General features: G+C 40.7%; 1 protein-coding gene across 21 annotated transcripts in view; it reads right to left on the minus strand.

Moving 5' to 3' along the window:
- Positions 1 to 14,102, minus strand: part of ADAMTSL1 (ADAMTS like 1) — a 1,005,193-nt gene that overhangs the window by 3,745 nt on the left and 987,346 nt on the right. For all 21 annotated transcript variants that reach the window (XM_084984414.1, XM_084984443.1, XM_084984447.1 and 18 more), the window contains 2 exons: positions 1,854 to 1,963; positions 889 to 1,109 (listed from right to left, as the gene is read on the minus strand). In XM_084984414.1, the coding sequence (XP_084840540.1) occupies positions 889 to 1,109; positions 1,854 to 1,963 (331 nt within the window). The remainder of the gene's footprint in view (positions 1 to 888; positions 1,110 to 1,853; positions 1,964 to 14,102) is intronic.

Below are 14,102 nucleotides of genomic sequence, written 5' to 3' on the forward strand. Positions count from 1 at the left end.
CCCAGGCTAGGGGTTGAATCGGAGCCGTAGCCACCAGCCTACGCCAGAGCCACAGCAACGCGGGATCCGAGCCGCGTCTGCAACCCACACCACAGCTCACGGCAACGCCGGATCCTTAACCCACTGAGCAAGGCCAGGGATCGAACCCGCAACCTCATGGTTCCTAGTCGGATTCGTTAACCACTGCACCACGACGGGAGCTCCTAGAAACTTCCTATTCTTTGCCTCGTGCTTCGCCCCTTCCCTGTGGGGAGGCACCTCCGATTTGTTTGGGGTCCAGAGGGAGAGAAAAAAAAGATCCTCAACCAACTGGGATAAAAATGCTGTTGTTGGGCTTAGGAAGAAGATCCAGATTCAAGGGAGGAGAGAGTGAACGAGTATCAGATCCCAGATGTGGCTCCCGCACAGACTGGTGGGTGCACACGGGTCTGGGCAGGAGGGAAGTGGTTGGCAAGTCCTTGCTCTGTGAGAAGCAGAGCCATGATGGCTGTGGGGTCAGCTGAGCAGGAAGGAGTGCAAACAGTGATTTCTTCCCCAAAGCCATTGTTTCGTTGTCCCCTTTGGGCACCAGACAAACTGCCGTAGGTATGCTGGAGGCTAATTTCATCCAGCATTTGGCCAAGAGCACCTGGCTCTCTTGGGGATGAGGAGGGAGCCTTGGGCCATGCCGGGCTATCTTTTGTGACTTGGACATGTGCACACACATGCTTGCACACACCTATGCTTGCCTGTATGCACCTCTCTGAAAATACCCAATTCTGGCCCCAGTTCACAATCCTGGAGAAAGCTGATCCACTGTGTGATGCTCAGGCTTGATTCCTGGGACTGCCCTCTGCACCTGATGCCTGGAGGGGAATCTGTACTGGCCTCTCTGGGGTTGGAACGTACCATTTTCACACGGAGTGATGTTGCAGCGCTGCCAGTTGGCGGGCCGGGGGCCCCAGGAACATAGGTGCTCAGGCACTGCCTTGTTGGTACGGGCATGCACGCACTCCACGCGCCGGGATTGGAAGCCGTAGTTGCCACAGGTCGCTGTGCACAGGGTCCACAGGCTGACCCTCCAGTGTACACTGCAGGCTTCTGACCAGCAGTTCTGTGTGCTCACGGGCCTGTGGCAGGAGGGTGGCAGGGTTAAGGTCTGCCTCTGTGAGGGCTGGATGTGGGGCCAGAGTGGAGGACTGATGAAAAGAATGCTGCAAACTTAAGACTGTTAGGCTGCCCCCATGAACTCTCAGTGCTGCCAAACCTGGGGTCTGATCTCTGTTACTGAGTGGCTGGAGGGTCTCAGAAAGCGCCTTCCTCTGACTGGGCCTCTGTCTGCTCATCTCTACGGTGTCTGTGTCCCTGCATGACCTGAGAATGAGCTCTACCGAGGTGGGGGTAGGAGTGGAGGTGGCTGGCATCTGAGGGAGGGGATAATGAGCTCTCACCCTAAGAGAGGATGATGAAGGACAGGGGCTGGATTGGAATGGTAGGTTGAGGGCCAGGGACAAGTGTCTCAGCATAATTTTGAGAGGGAGGTGGACAAGAGTGAGGGGCTGGTAGAGCCCTTAGGGGCTGTGTGGAGCTGACCTCCTGCCCATCCTGGGGCCAGCACCCTCTTGTGCCATTAGGCCTCCTTACAGGAATGCTCCCCCCAACCCCACCCCGTGCTTTCCAGCTCTGAAAGGGGATAGCCTCGTCCGTAGGCATGAGGCCACCACCTTGCCATCTACCATTAGGAGGCCCGTGGCCTGGGGAGAATGGAGGTGAAAGAGAAGGGCGTCTGACTGCTGGGACTGTGGGAGGTTCACTCACCACCATCTTTCCATGCTATTGACGCAGGGGAAAGGAGGTCCATGACCTTTTCTTACCTTGGAAGGGCACTGCACTGCTCTGACGGTAAGGTGAGGCCATCTCGCGTCTGACAGAAGACTTGTCTGTGCTGCACAGCGAGGCGAGGCCCGATGCAAGGCCCGTTGCACTGGGAAGCAGAAAAAGGTGACATGCATGTCAGCCAAGTCACGGGGGATGCCCAGGCTGCATGGGACACAGGATCCTTGGGCGGGGGCTTATCTGAGGCCATCAGATCTTGCCCCTCTTTGGGCCAACTGAAAAAGATATCCACTCACATATTTTCTTTTTTATTTCTTTTTTTTTCTTGGTCTTTTTTTAGGGCCATACCAGCAACATATGGAGGTTCCCAGGCTAGGGGTCAAATCAGAGCTGTAGTCGTTGATCTACATCATAGCCACAGCAACACTAGTTCTGAGCTGTGTCTGTGACTTACGCACAGTTCACAGCAACGCCGGATCTTTAACACACAGAGAGGCCAGGGATTGAACCTGTGTCCTCATGGATGCTAGTCAGATTCACTTGCACTGAGCCACAGAGGGAACTCCACATTTTCTTTTCTTAGTGCGACAGTGGGAAGTTTAGCTTTGCTGTGTGTCTGTGCACATTCTGCTAGCAAATGGCTGATAGTAGCACAGAGCTGGTCAGAGGTGTCAACCCCCTCCCAGACTGACCGTGTGGAGGGAGACATTGTGTCCAAGAAGTGTGGTGGTAAACTCTAGATCTAAGGACCTCTAAATAAGCCCCTTTTCTCTCCTTCAGTTCAGAGGGTAATTTGGTTGTTTTCTTGCTAAATTCATCTAAGTAACCAAGTCCATCATTGGCTTTCTTTCTTTCTTTGGGTTTATTTTCCCCAACATAACACAGGGCACTGTGCAGGAGGAGACTTAGATGTGTATAGTTAGTCCAGGATCATGGAGATGGTTAAGCTCTTCCCAGGGTTGGTGGAGCCAGACTATTGCAGTAAATACCCTCACCACAACAGTATCTGTAAAATATGAAAGCAGCAGGCTCTTAGCCAACATCTGCTATTTGAGTAAAGCAAGGGGACAGACATCTCTTGGAGGTCACTTCAGAACAAAGGCTCTTAACTTAGAAGTACGTGGACTCCTGGTGGTCCACAGGGGAGCTGTTAACTCTTAAAATTATAAACAGAAATCTTGTTTTATTTTATTTTTTCTTTTTAATATTTGACCCCTTCACCCGTTATTCCCACACTCCATGCTCTGCATCTGGCAATCACCATTCCAATCTGTTCTATCTATGAACTTCCTGAAAAAAATTTATATATATATACACATATATGTACATATTCCACGTATAAGAGAGATCAAATGGTATTTGTCTTTCTCTCACTTATTTAGCATAATGCCCTTGAGGACCATCCATGTTTCACAAATGGCAAAATTTCATTCCTTTTCATGGCTGAATAAAATTCCAGTGTGTGTGTGTGTTTGTATCACATCTTTATCCATCCATCCAACAATGGACACTTAGGTTGTTTCCATATGTTGGCTACTGTAAATAATGCTGCAGTAACATAAAGGTGCTGATACCTTTTGGAGTTAGTATTTTCTTTTTCTTCAGGTAATTACTCAGGAGAGCAATTCCTGGATCATATGGTTGTTCTGCTTTAATTTTTTGAGGAATCGTCACATTGTATTCCATAGTGGCTGTGCCAATTTACATTCCTACCAATACTGTGTGAAGGTTCCCTTTTCTTCACATCTTCACCAACTTACTATTTCTTAGTTTTTTGATGATAACCATTCTGATATGTATAAGGTGATATTTCAGTGTGATTTCGATTAGTATTTCCCTGGTGATTAATGATGTTGAATATCTTTTCATGTACCTGTTAGCCACTGAATGTATTTGAAAAAATGTCTGTTCAAATCTTCTGCTAATTTTTTAATCAAAATGTTTATTCTTTCCAATAGAGTTGTGTGAATTCTTTATATACTTTGGATATTAAATCCTTAGCAGATACATGATTTGCAAATATTTTCTCCCATTCAGTAGGTAATCTTTTCATTTGGTTGATGGTTTCCTTTCCTGTGCAGAAGATTTTGAAATTCCACTTTTTAATTTTTACTTTTGTTGCCTTTGACTTTGGTGTCATATTAAAAAAAATCATCAGAAAGACTGATGTCAGGGAGCTGACCACATATGTTTTCTTCTAGGAGTATTATAGTTTCAGGTCTTGCATTCAAGTCTTTAAGCCATTTTTAGTTAACTTTGGTGTATGATATAAAGTAATGGTCTTGTTTCATTCCTTTGCATGTCAAGTTTTCCTAACCACATTTATTGAAGAGACTGTCATTTCCTCATTGTATATTCTTGACTCCTTTGTTGTAAATTATTTCGACTATATATGTGTGGGATTATTTCTGATCTCTTTGTATTCATTTTATTTGTAATCCTATGGGTGTCTTGATGCTGGATGTCTATTTCCTCCCCCAGGTTAGGGAATTTTTCAGTACTATTATTTCAGACAAGAATTCTGCCCCCTCCTCTCTTTATTTTCCTTCCAGAACCTATTTAATACAAATCCCTAAATCTATCTTCACTTTCTTTCATATTTTTTAGCATTTTAAATTATTAATTTTTTCTTTTCATAAATTTTATTGGAGTATATATGACTTTCAATGTTAGTTTCAGGTGTACAGCAAAGTGAATCAGTCGTACATATACAAATATGTCCATTCTTTTTCAGATTCTTTCCCCATACAGGCTAGAACACAGTAGGTCCTTGTTGCCAATTGATTTTGTGTAGAGTAGTGTGTATATGCTAATCTCAGACTCCCAATCCATCTCTCCTTCCAGCATTTCCCCTTTGATAACCGTAAGTTTGGTTTTGAAATCTTTGAGTCTGTTTCTGTTTTGTATCATTTTTATTAAATATCACTGCCTGACTACACTTAGTAAGATAAGTTCTAGGTCCATCCATGTTGCTATAAATGGCATTATTTCATTCATGTTTATGATATTCCACAAAATATATATGTACCACAACTTCACCCATTCCTCTGTTGATGGACGTTTAGGTTGCTTCCATGTCTTAGCTATTGTAAACAGTGCTTCTATGAACATTGGGGTGCATGTATGTTTTTTTTTTTCCTTTTTAGGGCTGACCTGAACCACAGCTCATGGCAATGCCAGATCTCCGACCCACTGAGTGAGGAGGATCAAACCTGTCCTCATGGAAACTATTCAGATTTGTTTCCGCTGCATCACAACAGGAACTCCCTATCTTTTTTGAATTATGGTTTTCTCTGGATATATGCCCAGGATTGATAGTTCTATAAGATTTTTAAGGAATCTCTGTACGGTTCTTCGTAGTGGATGCACCAATTTACATTTCCACTAACAGTATAGGAGGGTTCCTTTTTTTGCACATCCTCTTCAGCATTTATTGTTTGTAGACACTTTGATAATGGCCATTCTGACTGATGTGAAGTGATACCTCATGGTAGTTTCGATTTGCATTTCTCTAATCATTATTGAGGTTAAGCATCTTTTCATGTGATTTTTGTCCATCTGTCTTTTTTGGGGAAATGTCTATTTAGATATTCTGCCCATTTTTTGATTGGGTTGTTTGTTTTTTGATATTGAGCTGTATGAGATATTTCTGTATTTTGGAGATTAATCCCTTGTTGGTTACTTAATTTGTGTGTTGTCTTTCATTTTTTTATGGTTTCTTTTTCTGTGCAAAAGTTTTCAGGTTTAATAAGGTCTCATTTGTTTATTTTTGTTTGCATTTTCATTACTCTGGGAGGTGGGTTCAAAAAGATATTGCTGTGATTTATGTCAAAAGTGTTCTGCCTATATTTTCCTTGAAGAGTTTTATAGTGTCTAGTCTTACATTTAGGCCTTTAATCCATTTTGAGTTTATTTTTGTGTATGGTGTTAGAGAGTGTTCTAATTTAATTCTCTCACATATAGCCGTCCAGTTTTCCCAGCACCACCTACTGAAGATGCTGTCTTTTCTATTTATTGTTTGTTGTATTTTCTATTTATTATTTGTAGTATTGTTTATTGTATTTTTCTTTATTTTTAAAGTATAGTTGATTTACAATATTCTGTCAGTTTCTGCTATACAGCAAAGTGACCCAGTCATACATATATACATCTTTTTTTATTATCTCCATCATGTTCTATCACAAGTGATTGGATATAATTCCCTGTGCTATACAGAAGGACCTGCATTTTAAATGTCATAGTTAGCATCTACTAACCCCAAACTCTCAGTCCAACCTACTCCCTTGCTTTCCCCCTTAGCAATCACAAATGTGTTCTCCATGTCTGTGAGTCTGTTTCTGTTCTGTAGATAGGTTCATTTGTGCCATATTTTAGATTCCACATATATGTGATATCATATGGTATATGTCTTTATGACTTCCTTCACTTAGTATGAGAATCTCTGTATACATGTTGATGCAGATGACATTATTTCACTATTTTTTTATGCCTTAGTAGTATTCCGTTGTGTATATGTAGCACTTCTTAATCCATTCATCTATTGATGGACATTTAGGTTGTTTCCATGAGTTTTTTCTCCATTGCATGTTCTTTTCTTCTTTATTATAGATTAATTGACAATAGGCTTGTGGGTTTATTTCTGGGCTTTCTATCCTGTTCCACTCATCTATTTCTGTTTTTTTTTTGTGGCAGTGCAATACTGTTTTGATGACTATAGCTTTGTAGTTAAGTCTGAAGTTGGGGAGCCTGATTCCTCTAGTTCCTTATTTTCTTTCTTAAGATTGCTTTGGCTAATTGGGGGCTTTTGTTTTTCCATTAAAATTTTTTTTTGGATCTAGTTCTGTGAAAAAAGTCATTGATAGTTTGGTAGAGATTGCACTGAATCTGTAGATTGCCTTAGATAGTACAGCCATTTTGACAATACTGATTCTTCCAATCCCAAGAGCATGGTATTTCTTTCTATTTGTATCATCTTCAGTTTCCTTCATCAGTGTATTATAGTTTTCAGCGTACAGGTCTTTTGCCTCCTTACATAGGTTTATTCCTAGGTATTTATTCTCTTTGATGCAATGGTAAAAGGAATTTCTTCCTTAATTTCTCTTTCTGATCTTTCACTGTTAATGTGTAAGAATGCAAGAGATTTCTGTGTATTAATTTTGTATCATGCAACTTTACCAAATTCATTGATCATCTCTAGAGGTTTCCTGGTAGTATCTTTAAGATTTTCTATATATAGTATCATGTCATCTGCAAACAATGAGAGTTTTACTTCTTTTCCAATTTGGATTCCTTTTATTTCTTTTTCTTCTCTGATTGCTATGGCTATGACTTCCAAAACTATGTTGAATAAAAGCAGAAAGAGTGGACATCCTTGTCTTGTTTGTTAGGCTGATGCCTGCCCCTGGTGGGTGAGGTAGGTCTTACCCTACTGGTTGGGAGGGCCATGTCAAGAATCATGTCTAGAGGTGGCTGTAGGTTCAAGAAGTTTTAGGCAACCTGTATGCTGATAGGTGGGGTTGTGTTTCCACCCTACTGGTGGTTTAGCCTGAGATGTCCCAATACTGGAGCTTACAGGCTGTTGAATGGGGCCAAGTCTCCATGATAAGGATTCAAAATGTCCACCTCTAGTCAGAATTCATGAAGGTCCCTGCCATAACCATCACCAGCTTTTATGTACCAGAGGGTGCCACAGTTACTCCCCTCCTCCCCAGAAGACCCTTTAAGACCAGCATATAGGTCTGGCACAGGCTCCTACAGAGTCCTTAGTTTTTTTCCCTGGGACCTGGTATGCATAAGACTTTAAGTTTGCTCTCCAAGAGTGGAGTCTATTTTGCCAAGTCTTGTGTAACTCCTGAAACATGCCCCCTGGCCTTCAAAGCCAAATGATCTGGGGGGGGTTCCCACTCCTGATGTTGGACCCCTAGGCTGGGGAGCCTTTCATGGGACTCAGAGGTCTCACTCCTTTGGAAGAACTTTTGCGATATAATTAATCACCAGTTTGTGGGTCACACACCCAGGTGGTATGGGATTTGATTATATCATAAGTGTGCCCCTCTTATTGTCTTGTGGTTTCTTCTTTATGTCTTTGGATATAGAATATCTTTTTAGGGTAGAGTCCAGTCTTTTTTTTTTTAAATTAATGCTTGTTGATCAGTTATGATTTTGCTGTGGTCATGAGAGGAGGTGACCTCAAGGTCCTCCTACCTCACCATCTTGTCTTCTTTCCTTCCTCCCTCTTGGCCTCCCTCCCTCCCTTCCTCTTTATTTCTCTCTCCCTCCCTCTCTCTTTCCCTGCTCTGACTGGGTATATTCTACTGTTCCAACTTCAAGTTCATAGATCCTTTCTTTGCTTCATCTGGTCTGTTGTTGAAAACCTCTAGTGTAATTTCCAGTTAATATATTGTTCAGCTTTGTCATTTCTATTTGGTACTTTATCTTTTCTAACACTTTGTTGAAATTCTCATTCTGTCCACCCACCTTAATTTATCCATGCTGAATTTTTAAATGCTCTCAGGTGATGCAAATGTCATTCATCCATGGACAGCACTTGAAAGAGTAGCAAGGATTAAGGCATTAAAATGACAGGGAACTATTTGATCTCAAAGCCCTTTTTATATTTTGTATTGGTGATATTGTTGGGATGTGTTTCAAACTATAGATACCCACTAAACCCCCATATTACACTCCTCTAAGAAGGAAATGGTCATAGTTTCTGACAAGAGAATTCTTTTCAAAGTCATGCAAAGATCTGTGCCTTCATCTTCCTACCTCTTTGAAGTCTATGAAGACCATGCTGATTTTAGTCTAAGTAGAACTAGGACCACCTTCTCAGCTCTAACAACCTGGCTTCATGTAACAAATTTTCTTCTTTTCATCCAGCATACATTTATGAGGCACCTGTCTTGGGCAGGGAATGTGTTCCATTAAAGTATGTGTGAAGGAATGATGGTTAAAACAGGCCTGTACTGTTTGCAGAATTATATGAGAGGTAGAAATATAAATGTGTCTGTAAAACATGTGATCTGACATGGGAAATACTTTATGCTGTCCAAGGAGTTTATTATGAATGGCACTTTGTTGAGGTTGGGGAGGGGGGCATCTAGAAAGATTTTTAAGCAGGAGTGTTATGATTAGAGCTATTATTTAATAAAATTATTCCATTGGTAGTATATAAAGTAATTGAATTGGGAAGTGACTAGACTGGAGAAAGAAAATCTTGTCTAGATAAAAAATTATGCTGATCAGAGATGGGATTAAGATGGTGGAACAGAAGGACTGGAGCTAAACTTCTCTCCTAAAAACAACAAAATTCACAACTAAAGGCTGAACAATCTTCACCCAAATGGACAAGAAACCTTAAAAAATATATCCTACTCCAGAAGAAAAAGAGGGGGCCACATAAAGAGGTAGGAGGTGTGATTTTGTGATATAAACAACCCCATACCTCCTGGGTAGGAAGCTCTACAGACTAGGAAACTAACTGGTTCACAAAGACTCACATATAGGAGTGAGAATTCTGAACCCCCACATCAAAATCCCACGTGTGGGGATCTGGCACTGGGAGAAAGAACCCCTGGAACATCTGACATTGAAAGCCAGTGGGACTTGTGCACAGGAGCCACCACAGGACTGGGGGAAATGGAGACCCCATTCCTAAAAGGCGCACACAGACTTTCACATGCACTGGGTCCCAGGGCAGAGCAAGGTCTCCACAGGAACCTAGGTCAAACCAGACTGCAGTTCTTGGAGGACATCCTGGAAAAACGGGGGTGAATGTTGCTTGTTGTGGGGGAAGGACATTGGAAGCAAAGCTCTCAGGAATATTCAGCAGCCCTGCCTTTCTCTGGAGGTGGCCATTTTGGGAAAATCTGGCCCCACCCATCAGTCAGATGCTGAGAAGCCCCAGGGCAAACAACAATCCGGGTGGGATCACAGCCCCGACCCTCAGTACAGTAAACAGGCTACCTAAAGACCCCTCAGGCATACAGCTGCCTCTAATCCCATCCAGAGACTAAGCCCCACCCACCAGTGGGATTAGAAACAGTTCCACCTACCAGGGGGCAGGCATCAGCCCCTCCCATCAGGAAGCCCCCATACCAACTTCAGCCACAAGGGGGGCAGACACCAGAAGTAAGAGAGGCTACAACTCTATTATCTGTAAAAAGGTCACCACACCAAAAACCTATAAAAATGAAGAGACAGAGAACTTTAACTCAGATGAGGGAGAAAGGAAAAACCCCAGAAAATCAGCTAAGCAATGAGATTCTCAGCCTCCAGGAAAAAGACACTAGAATCTTGATGCTGAAGATGATGCAAGACATTGGAAATAAACTGGAGGCAAAGATGGATAACTTACAGGAAACACTGAGCAAAGAGATACAAGACATAAAACTTATGCAAGAAGAGATGCAAAATACAATAACGGAAATAAAAAATTCACTAGAAGCAGTTAACAGCAGAATTCAGGAGGCAGAAGAATGAATAAGTGAGGTGGAGAACAGATTAGTAGAAATTACAGGTGCAGAACAGAAAAGAGAAAAAAGATTGAAAAGAAATGAAGAAAGTCTCAGAGAACTCTGGGACAATGTGAAATGCACCAACGTCTGTATTATAGGGGTGGCAGAAGACGAGAGAGGGAAGGGGACAGAAAAATATTCCAAGAGATAACATCCAAAAACTTCGGTAACATGGGAAAGAACCACTCAAATCCAGGAAGCACAATGAGTACCATAGAAAATAAACCCAAGGAGGAACACCCTGAGACACATATTAATCAAACTGACCAAAATTAAAGACAAAATCTTGAAAACAGCTAGGGAAAAGAAACAAGTAACATACGAGGGAACCCCAATAAGGTTATTGGCAGATTTTTCAGTGGAAACTCTGCAGGCCAGAAAGGAGTGGCATGATATACTTAACGTGATGAAAGGAAAAAACCTCCAGCCAAGATTACTTTACCCAGCAAGACTCTCATTCAGATTTGAAGGTGAAATAAAAACCTTCACTGATAAGCAAAAGCTGAGAGAATTCAACAACACTAAACCAGCCTTACAACAAATACTAAAGGAACTTCTCTAGGCAGAAAAGAAAAGACAGCAACAGGAAACAAAAATGCCACAAATGACAAGGCTCACCAATAAAGCTATCTATATACAGTAAAGATATGAAATTATCCATGCACAGTTATACCACCAAAATCAGAAATCATGAGAAGAGGTGGGTATAAATGCAGGACATTGGAGATGAACTTGCAATTAAGAGAACATCAACTTAAAACAATCTCATATACATATAGACTCATATCAAAACTTCAGAAGAACTGCAAACCAAAAATCTACAATTGATAAGCAAAGAAAAATCAACACAAATACAACACTAAAGAAATTCAACTCAAATACAACACTAAAGATATTCATGAAACCAGAAGAGAGAACAAGAGAAGAAGGGAGGAAAAAACAGCAACGGAAACAAATCCAAAGCAATTAATAAAGTGGTAATAACATACATATCAATAATTACCTTAAATGTTAATGGACTAAACGCCCCAACCAAAAGACAGAGACTGGCTGAATGGATACAAAAACAAGATCTATATATATGCTGTCTTCAAGACACCCACTTCACTTCTAGGGACACATACAAATTTAAAGTGAGAGGATGGAAGAAAAGAGTCCATGCAAACGGGAATCAAAAGAAAGCTGGAGTGGCAATACTCATATCAGACAAAATAGACTTGAAAATGGAGAATGTTTTAAGGGACAAGGAAGGTCATTACATAATGATCAAAGGATCAATCCAAGAAGAAGATATAACAATTTTAAATATCTACACACCCAACATAGATTCACCACAATATATAAGGCAACTGCTAACAACCTTAAAAGGAGAAATTGACAACAACACAATCATAGTGGGGGATTTTAACACCCAACTTATAGCAATGGACAGATCAACCAGATAGAAAATCAATAAGGAAACACAGGCCCTGAATGATGCATTAAACCAGATGGACTTCATAGATACTTATACGACATTCCATCCAAAAGCAACAGAATACACATTCTTCTCAAGTGTATGTGGAACATTCTCTAAGATTGATCACATCCTGGGCTACAAATCCAACCTCAGTCACTTTAAGAAAATTGAAATCATATCAAGCATCTTTTCTGACCACAATGCCATGTGACTGGAAATCAAGAAGAAGAAAAAAACTGTAAAAAACACAAACACATGGAGACTCAACAACATGCACCTAAACAACCAATGGATCATGGAAGAAATCAAAGAGGAAATTAAAAAAATACCTAGCAGTAAATGACAATGAAGATATGACACTCCAAAACCTATGGGATGCAGCAAAAGCCGTTCTAAGGGGAAAGTTTAGAGCAATACAAGCCCACCTCAGAAAACAAGATAAAGCTCAAATAAACAAGCTAACTTTACATCTAAAGCAGCTCAAGAGAGAAGTACAGACAAGACTCAAAGTTAGTAGACGGAAAGAAATCATAAAGATCCGAGCAGAAATCAATGAAATAGAAACGAAGAAAACCATAGAAAAGATCAATGAAATGAAAAGCTGGTTCTTTGACAAGATCAACAAAATTGATAAACCCTTAGCCAGACTTCTCAAGAAAAAAAGAGAGAGGACTCAAATCAGTAAAATTAGAAATGAAAAAGGAGACGTAACAATGGACATCACAGAAATACAAAGGATCATAAGAGACTACTATATGCAACTATACGCCAGTAAAACAGAAAACTTAGAAGAATGGACAGATTCTTAGTGAGGTACAATCTTCTAAGACTAAACCAAGAAGAAATAGAAAAGATGAATGGACCAATCACAAGAACTGAAATTGAAAGTGTGACTAAAAAACTTCCAACAAACAAAAGTCCAGGACCAGTTGGCTTCACAGGTGAATTCTATCAAACACTGAGAGAAGAGTTAACACCTCTCCTTCTGAAACTATTTCAAAAATTGCAGAGGAAGGGATTCTCCCAAACTCATTCTATGAGGCCACCATCACCCTGATACCAAAACCAAAGACACCACAAAAAAAGAAAACTACAGGCCAATTTCACTGATGAACATCGGTGCAAAACTCAACAAAATACTAGCAAACCGCATCCAACAATACATTAAAGGGATTGTACATCATGATCAAGTGGGATTTATCCCAGGGATGCAAGTATTCTTCAATATCCACAAATCCATCAGTATGATATACCACATTAACAAACTGAAGAATAAAAACCATATGATCCTCTCAATAGACATGGAAAAAGCGTTTGACAAAAGCATTTGACAAAATCCAACACCCTTTTCTGATAAAAACCCTTCAGAAAGTGGGCATAATGGGAACCTACCTCAACATGATAAAGGCCATATATTACAAACCCACAGTGAACATCATTCTCAATGTTGGACAGCTGAAAGTATTCCTGCTGAGATCAGGAACAAGACAAGGATGTCCACTCTCACCACTACTCTTCAACATAGTTTTGGAAGTCCTGGCCACGGCAATCAGAGAAGTAAAAGAAATAAAAGGAATCCAAATTGGAAAGGAAGAAGTAAAACTATCCCTATTTGCAGATGACGTGGTACTATACCTAGAGAATCCTAAAGACTCTACCAGAAAACTGTTAGAGCTCATCCATGAATTTGGCAAAGTCTCAGGATACAAAATTAATACACAGAAATCGATGGCATTTCTATACACTAACAATTAAAGAGCAGAAAGAGAAATTAGGGAAGCAATCCCACTTACCATCACATCCAAAAGAATAAAATGCCTAGGAGAAAACCTACCTAAAGAGACAAATGACCTGTACTCTGAAAACTATAAGCCACTGATGAAAGAAATCAAAGATGACACAAATAGATGGAAAGATATACCATTCTCGTGGATTGGAAGAGTTAATATTATCAAAATGACTATACTACCCAAGGCAATCTACAGATTCAATGCAATCCCTATCAAATTACCAAGGACATTTTTCACAGAACTCGAATAAAATATTTTAAAGTTTGTTTGGAAGCACAAAAGACCAGAATAGCCAAAGACATCCTGAAAGAGAGTCTATGTAAGTGTGATTCCCATGCCTTCAGTGGTGCCTGATTGTCAGGGAGGGAGGTAAGATTAATCTCAGGTTTATGGACTGAACAGCTAGGTAAGAATTTGTTTGAAGTAGTTCCCACCATGGTTCAGCAGAAATAAATTTGAATAGCATCCATGAGGATGTAGATTCGATTCCTGACCTTGCTCAGTAGGTTAAGGATCTAGAGT

This window comes from Sus scrofa, chromosome 1 (genome assembly GCF_054392235.1).
Source record: "Sus scrofa isolate SSC_HxYL_T2T_F1_AM1 chromosome 1, Sscrofa_HxYL_maternal_Yorkshire_Landrace_v2.0, whole genome shotgun sequence".
In the NCBI taxonomy this organism is placed as follows: domain Eukaryota; kingdom Metazoa; phylum Chordata; class Mammalia; order Artiodactyla; family Suidae; genus Sus; species Sus scrofa.